Below are 16,710 nucleotides of genomic sequence, written 5' to 3' on the forward strand. Positions count from 1 at the left end.
CCATCTAGTTACTCTCTGGCTCTTGGAATGATCCGCTTGGCACGGAACTCTTGGGACCAATTGTGTATCCTATGCTAGAGATTAGTATATGGCAGAACTTTCCGCTCTTGGTGACCAAACCCCTTACTACATTGTCTGATCCCACACATGGGGAAATCATGGCTGCTAGGCAAAACCACTATCAGTGGGCTCATCCACTGGACACGGCAAATCTCTATCATGCCTCAAGAGAACCATATGAAGATACAGCAATTGGAGCATGCCGTTTTCGATCTCGCTGAGGATTCTGTCCTCGATAGGACTCGACCTTGGGAACCTGAAGGACTGGGGATAGTGTTCTTGGCGTAGGCTAATGGCATTGTTTCAGCACGAGCAGAATTATCAAGTGATAGAAGGAAAGCATTGTGCGGGAATCATAAAGAAGCTCAGTCAACGTTAGAATGCCTTCCTTACTATAATGCTTGACTTTGCATTGCCCAAATCATTTTGGGGTATGATAATTATGCTCTAAATCACTTCTACTCCTCCACTACGGTCTTCATTATAGTGTAAGCAACTCCATTGTAACCATCATGACGCCGTTCATAAACCTTTGTGGAGTTCCTCGACCACATCACTGAGCATTCTTAGCCCGTAAAATTTGGCCACCCTCCTCATAACCCCGAGTTTCTTGCTCACATCTTGTCGTGACACAATTTCCTTCCACTCTCCACTGCAGGTACAGTGTTCCATAAAGTCGTTCAGTCTCAGTGCACCGCACCGGGCACATTTGAGATCCTGCGTTGTCCATTCCACAATCCAGCTCTCTACTATGCCCAATAATCGCTCTTCTATGGCGACACGATCGAACTCAGTGCCACAGAAGCCGCAGCACCAAGCAGCCCCTTCGCCAAAGAGATCTTCGTCTCTGCATAGGTCTAGATCTCGCATCATAGTGCAGCTGTCACAAGATATCTGAGGAAGACGAAGGCTCTCTGATGGGTTTGTGAAGCTACCGTCTTTCGAGAACTCACGCACCTCGAACAAGGCTAGGAGCTCTTTCCGAAGTAATCGAGCTTCAAGTGTGATGTTTTTGTCAAGCGATAAAACTTGCATAAGTGACTTGACAAGCTCGAGGATAGGATTTCGAGGTTTAAGGTGTGACCCGGGAAGGACGGGGAATGTATAGTCCTGTGCAAGCTCTGGATGAAGTAGCTCACGCTTCTGCTTGTTGAGGAGGCCAATGATATCCTTCTTCAGAGGTTTCTCGAATGCCTTGCCTAATAAAATCTGACCTTCATGGTCCTCCAGGCCCTTGCTTGGTAGCTGTGTCAGACGTGGTGTACCATCTGGGTCGCCGTTATGAGGCCGCTTGAGTTGATGCATCAGCTGTATGAACTCAATTACCCAGTCCTGAAATGTGGACTGTAGTCGAACAGGCAAGAAGGTTGCCATCTGCCAGTGCATGACAGTTTCGAGGTTCTGTTCTTCAGCTTCGATAACCTCCTGGCAGGCCTTGCCTCCGTAGTTAAACTCATCGTACCATACAAGATAGTCCCAATACTCCTTAATCTCTAAGTCGATAAAGTGAAAGAGTGGCTTGCTCTTGATCGACTTAATGATATACTCGCTATACGCATATGCGTTGCCGACCTCGGCCTTTGTGGTTTGGAGAATAAGACGGTTGGCGTTGGCAAAAATGACCTGAGATCCCACTCGACGGAAGTCAGCCATGAGCTGCTGGAAGGCCTTTCGAGACATCATCTGCACATAGTAGTGCAGGGCTCGATCGTACATGAAAGAGTCGGGGTTCTCAACCCAGCGAACAAGATGTTGCACGAGAACATCGGCCATGGTACTTCCACGACAAGCTTCAGTCCACCAAGCCTTCACCATCTCACGCAGCACCTGAACGCCAGCATTGGCAAATGCGTTCTCGGATGCAAGCGTCTCTGAGTCGTCAGCAGCGGGATTGAACGAGACGGAGTCGGCACCCTCAAGCTCGTTGATAAGGGATGAGGTCAGGATAGTGTTGATAGCCAGATTTCTGACATCTATGTCGATACACACAGACGAGAAGGTTCCTGGATTGTTGACATTTGGCATTTTGACTGTGTCGAGAGGGCCCAGAAGATCGTCCTTTTCATATCCAGCATGATCAGGACGAGCATCGGGAGACCACCAAAGCACGACTCCATTGGCTTGAAGGCGCCGGGCATAGGCAACATCGATCAAGAATCGGGGATCGTCTCGTTCCAAATTACACAGAGGCACATCGCCGTAACGAGCCAAAGCGGTAAGGTGTAGAATCCAGGATCCAAGACCAAGATAATGGCCAATCAGTCGCTTGGCGATGACAGATTGCCACCCAAGAGGAGGTAGAGAGCTATCCCCTACATCGTATTTCAAGGGGAGGACTGGGAATTCTCCCAGGATAGGGACATCATGGATGAGCAGTTTGCGCTGAGACGACTGGATAACCATCATTTGTGGTCGTGGCTCGTCCTTGCGCATCTTCTTGACAACATCACCTATCTCCAAGTGAGCCTTGCGTCGGGTCGTCACTTGGGTGATCTTGATGTGGAGTTTCTCCTGGTAGGTAAAACAATCCTGCCAGTTGGTACCAGCTGCCTCCGCATGCCGTCTAGCGAGCATCTCTGAATACATTTTGGAGATATTGGGAAGATCTTGACCGGAGTCCTTGTTCTTCTGCAGAATAACGACGTGAGCTTGGTCATTAGTGGTAGAGAAGATACCAAAAATCTGTCGTTCTCCAGTTGTAATGTGAGAAACATAAATGTAAGCCAGTGGCGACGTCTCGAGATACGTTCGTGTCTTGGCTGGTCGCTTCAGACCAGCCAGATCAAAGCCTTGTTCAAGACCCTTTCCCAGCACAGCATGTTGTGTTGCGTCAATGGTACACTGATTTCCGAGACGCAAGACAGCTCTGATGTTCAGGGGTACTTGCTTCTCATACACACCCTCAACACTAGGATGGTTGAAGAGTAAGGAGAACTTCTCGCTCTCGTTGAAGTAAATATCTTCCGATACAGTTAACTTAAAGAGATGGCTTGATGGATGGCCATTGGGAAGAGTGTAATTGACCTGTTCGACTTCACAGCCTTCCACTTCAACATCGGGAAGATCCTTACTCTTGAGGTTGAGGAAGACTTGCCGAGGAACATTGACCTTAAGCGTGTGGATCTTGGCATCGATAAGGACATATGCCATGACAATACCAGGAGTCTCAGTCGCTTTGAGGTGCAAGACCTGCCAGTTACTCATGTAAGTAGTGTGCGCCTGCTTCATGAATGTTTGCTGAAGATTGTTGACTGCACCGCCTCTTCGGTCACCAAACAATTGCCGTCGACGGATTCTGGCTTGCTTCTGTAACTTCCACTTCTTCTTCTGGTACATCAAGAATGCCTCATAGTTCTCCGAAGCACTTGGCATAACTTCAGGAAGTGCAGACATGGGATCGGGGTTCTCTGCTGGCTCAGGAGACTTGCGCTTCTGAATCGTCGTTGCGGCCTGCGAGGATGCAATGACTGCGTTGACTTGTTTGGGCTTCAAAAGCTTGCTACCGAAATCTTCTACATCATCCAGTCGAGAACCACTAATGTTGGTGATGTCTTCCAGTGGACTCTTTTTGAAGAGATCAGTGAGCTTCTTCTGCTTCAGTTTGTCGTCCTTGATGTTGATCCTCCTTTGAAGCCAGTCAGGATGTGGCACTCGAGGTACAGGGTTGCGGACCTTTTGGAGAGCGGCAGGAATGGTGATCAGCTTCTGGATAACAGAACCCAATCGCTCCAGGTAATAATCCCAGTCAAGGAGTGCACGAGGATCAGTGTCAGTGGGCTCCTCCTTTAGCCACTTCCTCAGATATGTACGTTTGGCAGATTCCTCCGCAGAGAAGATGGCCACCGGAACAGCTCGTTCTGTAACGGGTGCATTTTTGGGTCGAGCACAGATGATGAACTTACAGTTCAGTCCCTTGTCCTTTACCATCTGCTCACCCAAGAAATCTGCCAGACGCTTGGCAGTTGTGATACTGGTTGACTTCTGGTTTCCGTACTCCTCCAGTGTTTTGGACATGCTTCGATTCTCAGAAATGAGTTCCATCAACTCCTCGTCTGCCAATGTTGTGCCCTTGCTGTGCAGAACATCCAGCCAACGGTTGGCAACCTTAGCAACGGCTCCATAACATTCGGCCAGTGTTTCACCTTCGAGGAAAAACTTGAAAATTTGTTGCTGGAAGATTTTGATGAGCTTGAGCTCACCACGACGTTTCACCTCGAAACCTTTCAACTCAGCAAGACTGCCGTCATCGTTGAAGACAGCGTAACGCTTCTTCAAGTTTTTGTCTTCTTCTTTCGATGTGGGCAGAACCATAGCTTTGTATGGACCATCGACTTCGAAAAAAATGGAATTGTCGCTGTGCGTTTCGTACTTGAGGGTCTTCTTATCAACGAGTGTCTGGTATTGATGGTTGGTGAATTTTGCATGAACGTGGTGGTTAAGCATAACACAGGGATATGAGATGTTGAGTTTCTTGCCACCCTTGAGTTTGAAGGAGAAGTTCTCGGGGAAGGTTGCGGGAAGCATGCACCAGATACCGTCGGTATCCAATTCCAGAGGTCGTCCCAGCCGTTCGACCAGTTGTCGAGCCATTTGAATAATGTGAGCACCCGTCAAACAAGTGACGCCAGCCATTTCAAGCGAGTACCAACGAGATCCCTTTCTCATCACATAGCCGTAGAATGAGTTTAGAATAACTTTGTGCGCCAATTGCAGCGAGTCGTAGAGAATAATCATCTTCTTGGCAGCATCAACCTCGCTCTGGGCGGCACCAGCAGACTGCAAGGATGACGTCTTTCCCTTCCAAACCTTGGCTTTGCCCTTGTAGTCATATCGACGATCACGGAAGTCTCGTACGGTGTTGATATAAAAGGGGTTTTCTCTTTGGCAAATGATTGCCTCTCGCACAATAGTTGTTGAATCATGGATTTTGTGGTAGACCTTCTGAGAATATAGCTGAAGGCGTTTTCGTACAAGATTGGCTTGCTCATCGGCACTGAGTTCCTGGAAGGTTCTCATAGGAGAACTGGGATATTTACCAGGGAACTTCTCGTTCTGAAGTGCATTTTTAATCATGTTATACTCATCTCGTTTTGGGGGCAAATATTCTCCTCGCCAAGCCCACGGTAACCTTCTATCGCATGTCTTTCCAGGTCGATTGAAGTCGCAGGCAGCACAGTCGGACTCTTGAATCATAGAGTCAGGCTGTAATCGGTTGGTTGTCATGATGTTAGGGTACATCGATGCGACATCCAGATGGTAAATCAGGGGCTTTTCGTTACGGTTCGGCGCTTCTTTGAGCTTGTTCAACCTCTCGACGATCTGAGCCTTGACTTCTTCGTAGTTCTCTACATCATCAAAGTTCTTCTTCTCCTCAACTGTGATTACGAATTTGAGGGCAGCATCTAAATCGCCGAGGAGCTCGTCAATAGCTCCAGGGTCGACAGCAAAATCAACCGGGATATCAGCTCGAAAGACTCCTGCTTCAATACTTTCAACGTGGCCACCGACATAGGTCTCTGAATCGAGGAGATGCCCATCCCAGAAGGCCTCCTTTGGTGTGATATACTTATTCGGAAGTACAATTTGTCGTTGAAATGCTTGTACCATCAGGAGCATCTCGCAGAGTGTACCAGTTCCCTTTCTCAATACTTCATCACCGCTCAAAGGTAGAATCGTGCAAAGTGAGAAAATGAAAGGGTGCACATATTTCATGTACAGGTAATATGTTGCAACGGCATCGGAGACCGAGTATTCAGCGAGTGTTTGTGGTCGCTCAGTCGCATATGGTGTCATCAATTCGGGATCCAGCTCGTCTGGGTCGTATCCGAGCTTCGCGACAGTGACGGCTTTCAGACCGCGAGAACCTTGAGGCAGATACGAATCTCGGTTGACCCAATGGAAGCAGTCCATGTGCACACTGTAGTTACACTTGTACTGATCCTCGTTGTCCTTCTTCCATCCAATCTCTTGATACATATCAATTCCATTGATGCTAGCCCGTGCTTCCACAAAGGGCCAATCAAAAAAGTCACCGTTGTAAGTCGCAATGACGGTAGGTCGTGCCTCCTTGATGTGGAGGAAGAATCTCTCGATGACAGCCTTTTCATCGGGTTCGTTGAAAATCATGAAGGGGCCCGGGTATTCTGGTTTGGGTGTGTAGTCGAAGTCGCCAATATCTTCTGAAAGGATTTGTCGGTTGGTAATTAAGAACCCTTGGCCATCGATCATGTAAGAAATCATGATAATCTGATCGGTGGCAGCATCAGGGAATTTGAGAGGCAGCTTTGATGTTTCAATATCATAAGCCATTACTACAGGTTCAGCCGGCAACGACCTCTCTTCGTTTGGGTAAATTTTGGTGACACCATGTTTGGCTTCAACAAAGTACCACTTTCCGGCTCGTATATCTGGGTGTCCATGTCAGTAGGTGATTAGAAAGGGTTGAAGGCAGAATGGAGGACTGTAGAGAAGCAATAATCAGGGCAATGGTGAATAGTGGTCTCATGGCCTTTGAGGGCTCTGAAGTAGCAAATACTTGGTTGCAAACATCATGTAAAGCTTGTAGAAGAGTGTGGGCAAGGGTTGATCATACCTAAATCTATCATTACTCGTACATGGTATGGTACATCATATTCTCTTATATCGACGATAAAGTCGCTCGCATCGGAAAGGGCAGTATTCATATTTCGGTCGTCATCTCGTGAATCGTCAAAAAGGTCGAAGTCGCCATTTGAGCTGTTTCGTATTAGCTCGATCCTGCCAAAGATCAGTTGAGCACTTACGTTGCCACCTCGGCGTAGGCATCCATAGCATTCATATTCTTCTTGTTCTTTTCCGCGATAGGCATGATATCTTTTCTCGCAGCCATGAGGTCATTGACATTGGCAAATCTCAACTCCAGAAATGTCCTTCGGTAGCCGAGCAAGTGGTTGGGCATATTGAGATCGTCTTTCTCGACTCTTCGAATCGACTTGACAACACCACCTCCGGCAACCCTCTTGACCCATTCCTCAACCTCAGACTCTCGTCCTTTCTTGACAGCGATCAAGAAGTATGGGTCAAATTCCACAGTAGCTTTGAAGGTCGAGCCGTCTTCTTCGATAAAATAGCAGTCGACAGCGGCTCGACCACCCGGTATCCGTTCGTCCTCGATAGATGTGGGCTGGATGTTGACTAGCCAGCCTTCTCTCTTCTTTCCGCTCTCATAACGCGCAAAGCCCATGTTCTCGTCAATGCTGTGTGCTAGCCGTGTTCGTTCCCATTTCTCGTCTGCTGATGTGGCCTCGTTCCTGGATGAGGCCGCGAATGTGCGTGTTCGGTTGCCATGGTAGGCAACTTTGCCTCCTCGGCGGAAGCCCTTCTGAGGGCGACGAAGACTTGTGTTGGGCATTGAGTGTTCTGGGGGTCTCCCCAAAAGGAGTGTGGCTTAACAAGCAGTTGACGATGTCAGGGAACAGAGATTCGACATGGAGAGGGGGGAATTGTACAAGAGCAGTTAAAATAACACAGAAGAAGAAAAGAATCGAGAGAAAAAAGTTGTTTGCAAAGTCAACACTGAGCGGAGCGTATCTGTGGAACAAAGTAAATGAAGGGAGTCCCTAAAGCCTGGACCGAGATTGGATAAATTGGAAGCGTGAGACGCGTTTAGACGCGCCCTCGCGACGCGATTGCACTCCACTTTACTTTAATGGACTTTCGACAGAGCAACGAGGTGTGCACGGGCCATCAAGACTCCCGATGCAAGCCTTGCTTGCCAGGCGTCATCGGCCTTATCCCACGTGCTTCTAAAGAAAGTTGAGATTTGGCTCGATCTTGTTCATGACACCAGTTGCGTCGCAATTATAGCCAGGAATGGCTTCAAATCCACAGGATGGGCAACCGATGCCCGGCGATAAGACTCTGCATGTCTGGTCGAAACCCATAGAGCAAAACGAAGCTACCACAGTCAACGGCGAACATGGAGCGACACCGACGAATAATAGGCCAACTATTTCAGAGGCCGTTTCTATGATCAAGAAGGATGATTTTGCCAATGTTGCAAATACTCCTTGTGCTCGACAGGGCTTCATCACAGGAATAGCATCTGGTGCCGGTATTGGAGGATTGAGGTTTGTCCTCAAAGGTGAGTGGACAATGTTGAACTTTTAGTAAAAGGCATGGTCTAAAAGGAGTGAAGGGAATCCTGGTAGCGCTGCAAACTGGGCTGTTGGAATGTTTGTTCTTGGAAGCATGGCATCATACGAATGGTGCCAGTACCTACGCCGCGAGGAACGTCGACAAATGAAACGACACATTGAGGTGGTATCAGAGAATAGGAGAGAGCAAGCAAGAAAGATCCAAGAGGCAAGGCGTGAGCACGACAAACTGGAGGCTGAAAAGAAGGCTGCAGTAAAGCCATGGTATAAGGTCTGGTGACCATCAGGTTGAGCACATGGCCTCTCCTATGTACTATTATTTGTGTAAGGGTGTATATCTTATGGATTGGATATAGCTTGTAAAATCTCAAGCGCAAAAAGACAAACATAGACGAAAAGGGCAAGTATAAAGAAGTGCTTCCGTGAATTGGGCACCGAATCGTAGTGGTGTTGTATGATCTTTAAAGACCAGGGTATAAAGCGGCTTGATTAGGCCTTGGATGTATTTGCCAACGATCCCTTCAATTTTCACCAACCATGAATCCCCATGAAAGAACCATCAAATTTCTTCGTGATTGATACGCCGCTTCCTCCAAGTCGCTAGAATAAAGAAACGCCAAAGTAATCGTCAAAAAAATCTATAGCCGCAGCCAGCATCCTTATAAGCGTTGGCGTCAAATAATAACGTTATCCTGTAGTAATCGCAACACTCGAAGCATCCGTGTCCGTGAATCTGACCTTTCGCGGCGGTGACTGCTCCTCTGATCGTCCGAACTTGACTCCCGAACCACGACCACGTCGCTGACTGCGTCGTGCTCGTGCCTCACTCTCTTCTCGTTTGCGATACTCTGCCATCTGCTGTCTCCGTCTCATGGCGCGTGCATGCGCAAGAGCTGGTGTGGGTTTGAATCCGATACCGTTGATTCCAATACCGTCGTCATCCTCATCATCAGGGTCGTAGATGGTGATCTCATCTTCATGCCACGTCAGCGCAGCTCTGACAGGGTCAACGATCTGGACCTCTTCTTCGTCTGGGTCCTCAAAAGGCCGCCGAGAAGGGCGCTTCATGCGGAGTGGCGGCGAGCCTGTTCTCTTCTTGACTCTCGATTTTGACTCGGAGAGCCGGTTGATAGACGGGTATGCATGATGCAGGCTCCCGTGGTTTTGCTTTTGTTGCCAAGGTTCTTCGTGCACGCGACCTTCGAAAGGTTGCGGCGGTTCTTTTGATGGTAGGACAGACTTTCCGTCAAGATCGACCACTTCTTGGACAGTTGGAGCTGCTTCTACCTCGCTCATAATCTCATCGGGTCTCTGTCGCTTCCTCATCGACTTGTCCTCATCCATGAGATTATCAATGTCTTCGTTGCTGACTGTTGCCCCGCCCCCACTTTCCAGTGCAAGACCACGGAACTTGTGGGCAAGGACCCTTGATCGTGAGCTATCGCTGCCATCTTCAGTGTCTGCTTGAGTTGGGACTGAAGAAGGGTGAGATGAAGACGATAGAGGGTCATGCACAAAAGTGAATTGTATAGGAGATGCCCAGCTTTCTTCTCCACGCTTGCGTTTCGGGGTGCTAGAGATGTTTGCTGACGCGGTGGCCATGGCCATAATGCATTGTTTGACAATTCAGGACCAGGACGAGTCGAGCCGAGTCCAAAGCCGAGAAGGTATTATCGAAAACAAAGTTGATAGCTCGTTCTAGTTGTTGATGATGCCTTGTAGAGGTACGTTGAAGGGAGGATCAATTAGTAGTTTGAGCTGAGTCGATGGCACCTGAACTATTGGTTTTGGTTGCGCAAGCACCACTTGCTACTTGTGACCTTCTGTCAGTACCTGACTTGCTTCACTACCTTAATAAACTGGGAAAGGGAAGCGCGAGTGGCAGTGTGACTTGATGGTATATTCCAATTGGGCCCTTTATTTTGTGTTCCGATAATGAGAATAATAAGAATAGTATTGGATTACTATACTGCATGACTACAAGTACAAAGCCAACTAGGTAAGTATCAGGTTCGTAAGAGCCTCGTGATTAACCCGCAAATTCAGCGTCACATTCGGACTTTCGGGTCACGTTGGATCTGGTTGGACCAGCATCATGTCGTAGATCTGCCGCTGATCGCCAAGTCTCAGATGTTTAAGGCATAATAATAGATACCTAGCATGGTCAATCTGAATGGTAATATAATATGAATATGTACAGTTGTTATATAGAAATTTGTATTATGTAAAGACCCTCTGACGCCAAAGCTATCTGATGCCGGATGCGGCGTCGTTTTATAGCCCCTCCAAATCCATACCCCAACGCCATTGTTTCCCATGTCAAACCACCCCAACACCACTAATGCCAGATCTCAGACCACTGTGCCGTTCCGTTGTGGCTTTTTTGTATAAAATCTGGCAATGCCGTATTTTCCCCGCTGATTTTGTTACTCTTACCTAAGCCTGGTGTGAAAATGAAATGTCCTAGAAGGAATGCTCGCTATGGACATTAATGACGAAGATAGAGTCATGACCAAGTCCGTTGGTCTGCTGATAATTAAGCATGACATGTTGAGTTCTATACATTGTGGATGGCCTATATCATGTTAGGCAACATAACAAATACAGGCTTTGGTATCCTCATTACTTACGCGAAGCATCTTTGCCCTGGCGCCAACGGTATCAATGCCCAGCTGCTGCAAATCCTCGTCTTCGAGACATGAAACTTGAGCTGGAGACATTCCCGACAAGCATCTTTCATACTTGTGCAACCTCAAAGCTCGAAGCCATTTGGCAGCCCATCGAGGATCTTGAGAGTTATGCGGGAATACTGGCATGATCCATTTCGGCTTTACGGGAGGCTGGATGATGAGTTTCTCTTGTTGCCTCCATAATTCTCGCTTGCGGTCTTTGAGTGCCTGGATCAATGGCTCAATCTCTCGCAGACTTGGTAGTTCTGCAATTGAGTGGAGGGCAGATGACCGTTCACTATCGTCCAATACTGAAAACCAGGTTCTGATTATTCCCATCTCGTCTCCAATCTTGCCGGTATCTCTTCCTGAGGAAGACAGACGATGGTGGAATGAAAGTGAAGCAGAACTTGAAGTTGGTGAGCCTGAGTATGAACTCGATAGACTGGAAGAATATGAAGACATGATGCTGAAGGCCTGCTGCGTATGCTGTGTAGTCGGTCAACGAGGTTAAATATCAAATACAATAAGATGAAGATGAAATTAATCTCAGAGGATATTCTGACTTCAAATATTGCAGTTGACTTGTAGAGCGCTGACGAGGCTCTTGACAGTCTTGTATGTGGTGGATTGATCTGTGGCGTGGTCGATCTGACGGCGACCGGGGCCGCTTGGAAATAAATCACCTTAGGTCATAAGTTGGTTGGAGCTGGATTGAGCACGTATTTATTAAGGAAGTCTCCCAGATGCCAAAAAGCCACCATTCTCGTCTCAGGCCGCCCTGGCTCTTCCAACCAACGTTCGATCCCCTAGGTAATCACAGATCCATTATGGGCCTTCCTGGTACGGCCCCTCGGCGATTTTAACCAAGTCACTCATGATAGTGGCAAGATATTGACAGAGATAAATACCATACTTCTCTATTCTTCCATTTGAGTATCATATAGTGAATGTCTATGGATTTAGGGTGGTGAGAGAGATATGAGCAAGTTATTTTTCCTGTTTGCTCCACTGCTGTCCATACATCAAATGCCGGCTGAGGCCTCAGATCGTGACCCCTGTCGAGTACTACTTCACAAAGCTTTAGTATTGGTCTCGAACTACTTGTGACTACCTTGGTTGGGCAAAAGCACAGCTACTTGAAACATGGTGCGTTGACATAATTATCAGACAGTAGTCTTGTAAGTGGACAGCATGAGGAACGAGCCACTGGTAACTGTCTCAATCAAGTTATGTAGATCAACCTTGATGGCCCGATGCTTTGGTGCAGTCAACAGCAAACGTCCTGGAGAGTAGGCTATGTGTTATCCCCCCTCTAGGCAGGGTTCCGGAAACCTTCAGACCTTAAACCGGGACAAGAAAGTAAGCAAGCTAAAGATTATGGTAAACTTGTCGGAAGATACTATAAAATATTACCGTATTGTCCGAGTCTTTCCATCACTTATTAGGACACATGTTCAAAGTTTTATGTCACCTTCTAGCTACTAACACAGGATCCATGCCGTGCCACCCTATATCCTCACACCTGGAGATGGTCGGAATAACCAGTACGCATTCCTCGAGCAAGGTCGTAGTATAGATAAATTCTCGAGATGGGTTCTTTGAGTTTTAGTTGTATGTAAATATTTTCTTTGCCGCTGTTGAAATAATCCTGTGATACTATAAATAAGTGATCAAGGTCACTCGCAAATAGTGTAATGGGCGTACAGTGGTACACCAACAACTCAAAATTGTGATACTGCTCCCTTACCACAGGCTACTTTAGTCAGTAGGAAGCCTCTACAAGATGTTCACAACTAATGCTTTCCCAAGGATATCAAGATCCTCGCTGTGGGTCTCTACTGACCGAGGTAATTTGATCTCAAAAAGGGGTTTACGGGTATCACTAGTGAAAAGACTTGTCATGTCAAACCTCCATTGTATATATCAGCTCTGGTCCATACATTCGACATATATTCAGCCGCAGCAAACAGTTGTCTCCTCAATCCCCTTGGCCTTATCATCAGGGGCTGTCAAATCTTCGACATTGATCCTTACAACGAGCCAGTCACAAAAGAACTTGCCGAGGCCAGCACCAATAAAGATGCTAATGATAACATAGCCGTTGAAGTACATGGCCAAGAGCATGATGATGTAGGCTCCCGCAAAAGTAGCAGCGTGGATGAATGCGCGGATGAATTGCTGCAGAGGTGAGGCTCGATATGTAAGTGTTTGACTTGTGGGAACGACAGCTCCTGTGCAACCCGCGGCGGCGAGAGCGACACTGTGAGTGGTGGCTTGCCGCTGGAAGCCACGCTGAAGAAGGGCATCGTATTCCTTGCCCATACGCCGGAAGAACTCGACGAGAATAACGAGGAGGATAACGCCAATACAGGTAGCAGCCATCATGCCCTGGTTCTTGATTTGCCATGATGAGGCCAGGAAGCACGCATCGATTGTGTTCCAATTCCACAACATCTGAGGTTATTAGTCAACGAAAACTTGGTATCTCTTGGTAGTAAATCTTACGTCGACCTTACAGGCAGCACCGCTACCGCCCATTCCTCCGTGATCCATGATGAATTGTTAGGTTGGTATGGTTGGTATTTTCACTCGAGTTGAACAGTGGTGCTTGGATGATGTAATCGATAATTGACAGTGAATCTGACTTGAACTGAACCAAGTCTGTATTATTTTGAACCAGAAAGTGGCTGGCTGGGGAGATAAGTATCCGTAAGTCGAATGAATATCAAGGAGTTGAGGTTCCACTGAGAAAGATTGAGCTGTTTCCAAGACTTGTATGGAGTAAGACTGCCGGAGAATTAAGAAGCGACATGCAAGAGCAGAAATAGGGTAAAAAATTAAGGTTATGCCGAAGGATGAGGGAGATATTAATAACGCGATATTATTCCATCACTGATTCGATCCCTGATAATACTTCAAACCCAAATCTAGGGCTGGAAAGCTTCATGTTCCGTCCAGATCCCAAGGTTTGCCGTGCTTCGGTGGATTCCCCTGGTGGAGACACTATGGAGTAAGATCCCTGTAAAACGTGCTCATTCCTGCTCAACTCCTCTTGAATAGTCTCTCGCTTGCCTCAGCTTCGTATGTTTCTTTCTATCTCAGGATATCATTTCTTCATCAGGATCGTTCCGGCCAATCTCCAAGAGGGCGTTTTGAGCAAGTAATCAGGAAACGATTCCCCGATATGGCCTGGCTCCCGACGCCAAGTAGACCTTATTATCACTTCGTACCCGATTATCTCGTAGACCTCAAACATGCTCATACTAGGTCGTCAAAACCGTGGCGGCGGTTGGTTCTTCAGTGGAGACTCGACCGATGGGTCGATTCTTATTTGTATCTAATGGTATCGCGTCTTTGATCATTCTACTCCAATCCTGATACTCAACAGTCATCTCTTCTCATGGTTCGTGATATATGAGATAGCTACAGATCGCCCATCCGTTGATCTGTTGTCCCATCATTCTATGAAAAAATCAACTGCCTCTTGACATATTTTTGCCCCTTTCATAGAACAGCAGGACCACTACGCCCTCCACGATGGTGTCTCTCAACCAGCTGGATGCTCGCCACATCCAAAACATGAGCGAAGCCAAAACCCTGGAACCTCACTGGGGATATGCTGATCGCGCTCTCCCTTGCACAAACGATAAGGGATCTTGCGAGTATCTCGATCTGGTCTATTATGCCCACGATCTAGGCATGCTCTACTCCGGAATCCTTTGGGCTACTATTCTCGCAGTCTTCTTCCTTTGGGCTATTCTGCGACATGTCGGCAAACCCTCATCTCCGGCTATCACTCTTGGAGCAAACCCAAAAGCCGGTCTCGCCAAGGTCCGCAGCAGTCTCAGCTCGTTTACACGGCAATATCTCCTCCCAGATGCCTGCCGCGGGATCTTCGGCCGTACCACTCGTTTTCAAGTTGCTGTTATGCTGTCCCTCGTGGGATATCTCACTGTATGGAGCTTTATCGGTATGACATATCAGAAATGGGTCACTCCCGTCAAAGACATGCCCGGAGTCTACAACACTCGCACTACTCTCGGTCCTTGGTCTGACCGAGTCGGTATTCTCGCGTATGCCCTGACTCCTCTGTCTGTCCTCTTGGCTAGCAGAGAATCTGTCCTTTCTCTCATCACAGGAGTACCCTACCAGAGCTTCATCTTCCTCCACCGCTGGCTGGGCTATATCATCTTCCTTCAGGGTTCCCTTCACACCATTGCCTGGTCTATTGTTGAGGTCCGCCTATACCAGCCTCAACCTAAGGTGGCTGCCGAGTGGATTGTCCAGGAATACATGATCTGGGGTGTCGTTGCCATGATTCTGCTTCTCCTTATGTTCATCGGAAGTACTCCTTGGGGAATTCGCGCAACAGGATACGAGTTCTTCCGCAAGTCTCACTACGTCCTCGCCATGGTTTATATTGGTGCCTGCTGGGGTCATTGGAAGCAGCTCAAGTGCTTTCTGCTTCCATCACTCCTGTTCTGGTTCGCTGACCGTGGATTCCGACTGCTTCGTACCGCTTATCTGCATTATCACCATCTCCCCTCGGGTAAGATGGGGTTTCAAGCCACTCAAGCTGTAATCACTAGGTTCCCTGACGCTGAACATGGAGACATTCTTCGATTCGACCTTGAAAACGACCAGGACCCCTGGAAGATCGGACAGCACTATTTCCTGTGTTTCACTGAGAGCAGTATCTGGCAATCACACCCCTTCACCCCGCTAAATGCTCCTGTCGTTGAGAAGGGTGTCGTGAAGCACTCGTACATCATGCGCGCTAAGGGCGGCGAAACTAAGAAAATGGCTGAGCTGGCTGCCAAGAAGCTCACGACCTCTGAGAAAGCTACTACTTCTGTCATTCTCACTGGCGCCTATGGTGAGACCACAATGGACCATGTTGCACCTGACACCAATATTGTCTGTGTTGCTGGTGGCACTGGCATCGCTTATGTACTCCCTGTCCTCCTTAACCTCGCACGATCACCCATTTCCCGAGACCGCAAGGTTGAGCTCATCTGGGCCATCCGCCATGCCGCTGATACTGAATGGGTTCAGGAGGAGATGGACCTCCTGCAGCAGGCCCGAAAGGCTCTCAATCTCAAGATCCGCGTATACGCTACACGAGACTCCAGCAGCAGTTCCAAGCTGCAGGTCAGTGACGAGAAGGATGTCACAGATGCTACCAGACAACTCGGTTCATCATCATCGTCAGACGTGATAGAAGAAGGCTGTGCGTGCGGAAACGATGTCCCTGTTGCTAAAATCGGAAACGGTATTGTCGATGAGGACCGACACCCTAACCTACCCAAGCTCATCAGCGACTTTGTGAGTAACACGATTACTGGTCCCACGACAGTCTTTGCCAGTGGCCCCGGTGGAATGATCAGTGATCTTCGCACGATTGTGGCTGGGTGCAACTCGGGCAATAAGGTCTGGAGTGGCAATGAGCGATTTGATGTTAAGCTGGTTTGCGACGATCGTTTGGAATGGTAGGGCATCTGCGCAAGACCAGGAATGAATCATTGTTTGGAATTGTGTGATTTGCAACTTTGAGATACCACTCTAGCGACTTTGCATTTAGATGGCGTTTTCGGGGCTACAAAAGGGTTGATTGGATAGTTTGCGTATACAGCGTCGGTAGATACATGTTATTCATGAAGAGCATGATACTCAGGGATTTTATCTATGCCTCATAGAACAACCTCTTGTGGCATTTGGACATAACTTCGTTCTCCGAACACATGTGAACGATTACACCATGTCATGGAACCCATGGGCCTGAGCCTAGCGTGATCATGCTTAGGCTTCACAAGCAGCCTTTAGCTCCTCCACAACATTACAAT

The 16,710-nt window shown here is 47.8% G+C and overlaps 6 protein-coding genes across 6 annotated transcripts; 2 read left to right on the top strand and 4 right to left on the bottom strand.

Annotated features, from left to right (window-relative positions):
• Positions 1–582: 582 nt before the first annotated feature.
• FPRO_05958 (putative DNA polymerase epsilon, calytic chain POL2) lies at positions 583–7,450 on the bottom strand (the record flags this gene model as incomplete). The annotated part of the gene is made up of 3 exons (XM_031229182.1): positions 583–6,467; positions 6,653–6,795; positions 6,843–7,450. The coding sequence occupies 3 exons, from the start codon at positions 7,448–7,450 to the stop codon at positions 583–585; spliced, it is 6,636 nt and encodes a 2,211-aa protein (XP_031079444.1).
• A 461-nt stretch (positions 7,451–7,911) lies between these two features.
• Positions 7,912–8,475, top strand: FPRO_05957 (uncharacterized protein; the record flags this gene model as incomplete). The annotated part of the gene is made up of 2 exons (XM_031229183.1): positions 7,912–8,182; positions 8,237–8,475. The coding sequence occupies 2 exons, from the start codon at positions 7,912–7,914 to the stop codon at positions 8,473–8,475; spliced, it is 510 nt and encodes a 169-aa protein (XP_031079445.1).
• Positions 8,476–8,882: 407 nt separating this feature from the next.
• Positions 8,883–9,803, bottom strand: FPRO_05956 (uncharacterized protein; the record flags this gene model as incomplete). Its single annotated transcript, XM_031229185.1, has 1 exon — positions 8,883–9,803. The coding sequence occupies one exon, from the start codon at positions 9,801–9,803 to the stop codon at positions 8,883–8,885; it is 921 nt and encodes a 306-aa protein (XP_031079446.1).
• Positions 9,804–10,752: 949 nt separating this feature from the next.
• FPRO_05955 (uncharacterized protein) lies at positions 10,753–11,329 on the bottom strand (the record flags this gene model as incomplete). The annotated part of the gene is made up of 2 exons (XM_031229186.1): positions 10,753–10,770; positions 10,826–11,329. The coding sequence occupies 2 exons, from the start codon at positions 11,327–11,329 to the stop codon at positions 10,753–10,755; spliced, it is 522 nt and encodes a 173-aa protein (XP_031079447.1).
• A 1,491-nt stretch (positions 11,330–12,820) lies between these two features.
• Positions 12,821–13,420, bottom strand: FPRO_05954 (uncharacterized protein; the record flags this gene model as incomplete). The annotated part of the gene is made up of 2 exons (XM_031229187.1): positions 12,821–13,321; positions 13,373–13,420. The coding sequence occupies 2 exons, from the start codon at positions 13,418–13,420 to the stop codon at positions 12,821–12,823; spliced, it is 549 nt and encodes a 182-aa protein (XP_031079448.1).
• Positions 13,421–14,404: 984 nt separating this feature from the next.
• Positions 14,405–16,360, top strand: FPRO_05953 (uncharacterized protein; the record flags this gene model as incomplete). Its single annotated transcript, XM_031229188.1, has 1 exon — positions 14,405–16,360. The coding sequence occupies one exon, from the start codon at positions 14,405–14,407 to the stop codon at positions 16,358–16,360; it is 1,956 nt and encodes a 651-aa protein (XP_031079449.1).
• Between the last annotated feature and the right edge of the window lie 350 nt (positions 16,361–16,710).

Source organism: Fusarium proliferatum, assembly GCF_900067095.1.
Source record: "Fusarium proliferatum ET1 genome assembly, contig: FPRO_scaffold003, whole genome shotgun sequence".
NCBI classification, from domain to species: Eukaryota; Fungi; Ascomycota; class Sordariomycetes; order Hypocreales; family Nectriaceae; genus Fusarium; species Fusarium proliferatum.